Source organism: Nasonia vitripennis, chromosome 5 (assembly GCF_009193385.2).
Source record: "Nasonia vitripennis strain AsymCx chromosome 5, Nvit_psr_1.1, whole genome shotgun sequence".
Lineage (NCBI taxonomy): Eukaryota > Metazoa > Arthropoda > Insecta > Hymenoptera > Pteromalidae > Nasonia > Nasonia vitripennis.
In genome coordinates, this window is record NC_045761.1 from 7,993,298 (window position 1) to 7,996,663 (window position 3,366).

A 3,366-nucleotide genomic window follows, 5' to 3' on the forward strand; every position below is an offset into this window, starting at 1 on the left:
CGCGGCTAATGAATCGTAGCTCTTGAAGGCTTTTAGCACGCTTCGTTGGCTGTATGCTGCGCACGAAAGATCTCTTATTGCACGTTTTTCCAGACGAGGAAAGTGAAAACGTTTATACGTGCGTCTGTGGAGCTATGGTGTGGAGAGACGAGTGACCTATTTCTCCGGGATTCAGAGCAATGGGACGTGATCGTGCGCCAGAGTAATACATATAATGTGTAAGGTTTTGTTAACGAATGTTTTTTTCTTGAGATTTTCCAGTTACAGCTCGATACAATAGTATACGGTCAGAAGGAAACCGGAAACAAATGACTAGCGTTGATTAACTCGATCGGTATCGCCAATGCCTTTATCAGCGAGTCTTCGACTTTTTATCTGAGATCCGATTTTTCGATTTGCCGACTATCTTCGTAAAAATAAACTTGACAGCCAGTACCGCGAGGATTATACTTAGAACGACGACTAGAAGTATGAAAGCGTAAACGTCCAGCAGTGCCAGCTGCCACCATGAAAATTCTAACGCTGGTGATCTCAAGGAATCTGGGCCGTTCTGGATGACGTATTCGATCCAATAGATTGCGTTCTCCAGTACGCCGATTGGTCGACTTCGGAACAGCTTCGAATAGTGCACGCTTCTTTCTCTGCAAATGTTCCAGATTGAGATGAGTAGCTTGAATATAACTATAGTGTTTTGTATTGAAAGGAATGGATTATTCACTTGTAGACGGGATTTTGGAGCACAGCTCGAAGCGCTGAATCCAGTGTCTCTTCCGAAAGCTTGTCGAGATCGATTTTGACCATCATCTCTTTGTCGACAAAAGCTGCGACGTTTCTAAACTGATCGCTGAATAACGGTATTCCAATCATGGGTACCCCGTAGTACAAGGCCTCTTGTACCCCACCAAGTCCACCATGGGTGATAAATGCTTTCATATTTGGATGAGCTGAGAACATAGAATTAGTGTATAATTATAAGCACTAATATAACTACGTGTTATATTAATCAACTATTAATACCTACCGAGAACGGGCTGTTGAGGTATCCAAGGCAGCACTTTTACGTTTTCGGGCAATCCCGGTGGCAGTTTGGAAGTGTCAACAATTTTCATCAGAGCTCGAACAGGTGCTATTTTTTCAAACGAAAAATAGATTTCTTTTATTTGCTCTTGGGGTAAGCTTTCTATTAAAATCATCGATCCCAGAGTGAAGTAGACGACTCCGTGTGAACTCGCATCCATCCATTCTTTCAATTCCGTAGGTAAAACTTCGTCATTGGTCTCCACGTGTAAACCAGCTATTTGCACCAAAGCTGGAGTTATTGGTTTGACACCGAACAAAACTGGATGGTTATTCACAAGCGTCAAAGCGACGTTTTTTTCCACTTCCCTGATGCCAGGCATGTCCGGTCTCAGGTACTTTCTCATGGATTCCGTTTGGCTTTCTTCAGTCAAAGTGTGGAACTTACGCACTTCGATATGATAGATAAGAACGTTCTTTAGTCGCTGCCAGAAATTCATCTTTCCAGAACCTATGTGATAAGCGTTTGGAACGAAAGCCAGATTATCATCGTTTCCGATGTAGTGGCTTATCCAAGGGTATTCCATTGCCGACGATATCGCGGCTACCGGCACGTTGAAGACGTAGCCTAATCCCAGGTAACAGTGGGCTCCAAATGCCTTAAAAATTAGTATTATTACAATGGGTACGTTCATAGTCTCACATAAAACAAACTTTAAAATACATACCTCGGTTATAACAATATCATACGGTGGATCCGCAGGTGGATTTTTTATCAACTTTTGCATTTCCTCAAATCCCATTAAATGACACAGTTCGTTGCCCACCTTAGTAGCGATAAAATTTGTCGAGTCAGCCGCTACTTTGGATACCAATTCCATAGTACCATTATTCATGGTATTCTCCGTAGAACCAGCAAGATTGACGATAATGTTGTAATTTTTCACAGGCTTAGTATCCGGGTAGTGTGTGATCACGTCAACCTGATGGCCATGTTTCGCCAAACCTTTCATCAACGCTTCAATCACAATGTTGTGACTTTTTCCATTGAATGGAAAGACTCCGAGTATTCTGTATGCACTACACTCTGAAACAAGGCTAATAGCGCCGAGTATAAAACACAGTTTCACGAATTCCATTTTGACAATGACCGTAGAACGAAATGAAGAAAACTATGAATCCTAATAGACGTTTGCCTCGCACCGCGTTAATCTAATAATTTGGACTGTAAACTCGTGCGAGACCGACTTATATTATAACAAGTGGCACCTCATCATGTGAAAGAAACATGATAATAGGTGAGATAGCGTATGTTATCTTATGATATATACTCAGACGTTTGCTCTGATGACTAACTAATATTTCCAAAAGCTGTAAAATAGATTTATGGAAAGAAACTAATATAATCAAATAGATGGCAGACTGGCAGATATTTGGATGGGATTATAGAAGGCTGTACATGATCAAATTCTGGAATATACTTACTTTATAACATTTTTTATTTCATTTCTAACATCGCGGAAATCTAGATTTTTGAAATGTGCGTTATTACAGAAACTTGTCAGGTTCTTTCTGCATACAATCAAAATATAATAACTGAATTTTATAAAATAAAGCTAAGATCTTACTTTATTATGATAATCACCTGTAGTGTATTAATTATACCTCTCTCTCTCTCTCTCTCTCTCTCTCTCTCTCTCTCTCTCTCTCTCTCTCTCTCTCTCTCTCTCTCTCTCTCTCTCTCTGCAAAGATAAACTTGATAATCGGTACTGCCGAAACCCTAATTAAAACAGATATTCTTTTATCGAGAACAACTTGCTGCGGTATCCAAGATCAAGTCAGCTTTTTATCAAATATCTGATAAGTAACATCCTTCTGAATAATCGTAACATACTTTCTCCAGCAAATAGGCAACAATCTTGATATACACGCATCGAACCGCGTGAAAGCGATCATCGAAACCGAAAGCTTTCTCGCTATGGATATAGAGCGAATTAAATCCCGGTCCGAAATTCGCGCGGACCGTCGCTCCCACAGGTCGCATAAAACGTCGATTTCTACACAGGGGGTGTGCAAGAAGACGCTACACCCACACACTAGCGCACACGAGAAATCCGAAGCGAGGATATAGTAAAATAAGAGATAGAGAGGGGGGGGGAGAGAGCTCGAGGATTACAGGTTTGCGGAGAGATCTCCGGGAGATCTGAGGCCGGACTGAGCTTGGAATACGACTCGGCAAGGCCTGACGGATCACGGACGGACGTTCGGACGGACGGTTCCCACACGTCGCTTAATTGATCGATTCAAAAATCTCGCTGATCGCCCGGGGATCTGCTCGAGCATTTACC

At 41.8% G+C, this 3,366-nt stretch overlaps 1 protein-coding gene across 1 annotated transcript; it reads right to left on the reverse strand.

The window, feature by feature from the left end:
• Nucleotides 1-261: 261 nt before the first annotated feature.
• LOC100120068 (UDP-glucuronosyltransferase 2A2-like) lies at nucleotides 262-2,156 on the reverse strand. Its single transcript, XM_001603697.3, has 4 exons — nucleotides 1,746-2,156; nucleotides 1,022-1,676; nucleotides 719-944; nucleotides 262-641 (listed from the first exon to the last, which is right to left on the reverse strand). The coding sequence occupies exons 1-4, from the start codon at nucleotides 2,154-2,156 to the stop codon at nucleotides 353-355; spliced, it is 1,581 nt and encodes a 526-aa protein (XP_001603747.1). The 3' UTR covers nucleotides 262-352.
• Between the last annotated feature and the right edge of the window lie 1,210 nt (nucleotides 2,157-3,366).

What these genes read in the sequence shown, in the direction of transcription:
- LOC100120068 (XM_001603697.3), bottom strand. Translation starts at nt 2,156, where the DNA reads ATGGAATTCGTGAAACTGTGTTTTATACTCGGCGCTATTAGCCTTGTT. An exon ending in ATGATATTGTTATAACCGAG is followed by an intron (nt 1,677 to 1,745) that starts GTATGTATTTTA and finishes CTAATTTTTAAG; the next exon opens with GCATTTGGAGCCCACTGTTA. An exon ending in ACCTCAACAGCCCGTTCTCG is followed by an intron (nt 945 to 1,021) that starts GTAGGTATTAAT and finishes CTATGTTCTCAG; the next exon opens with CTCATCCAAATATGAAAGCA.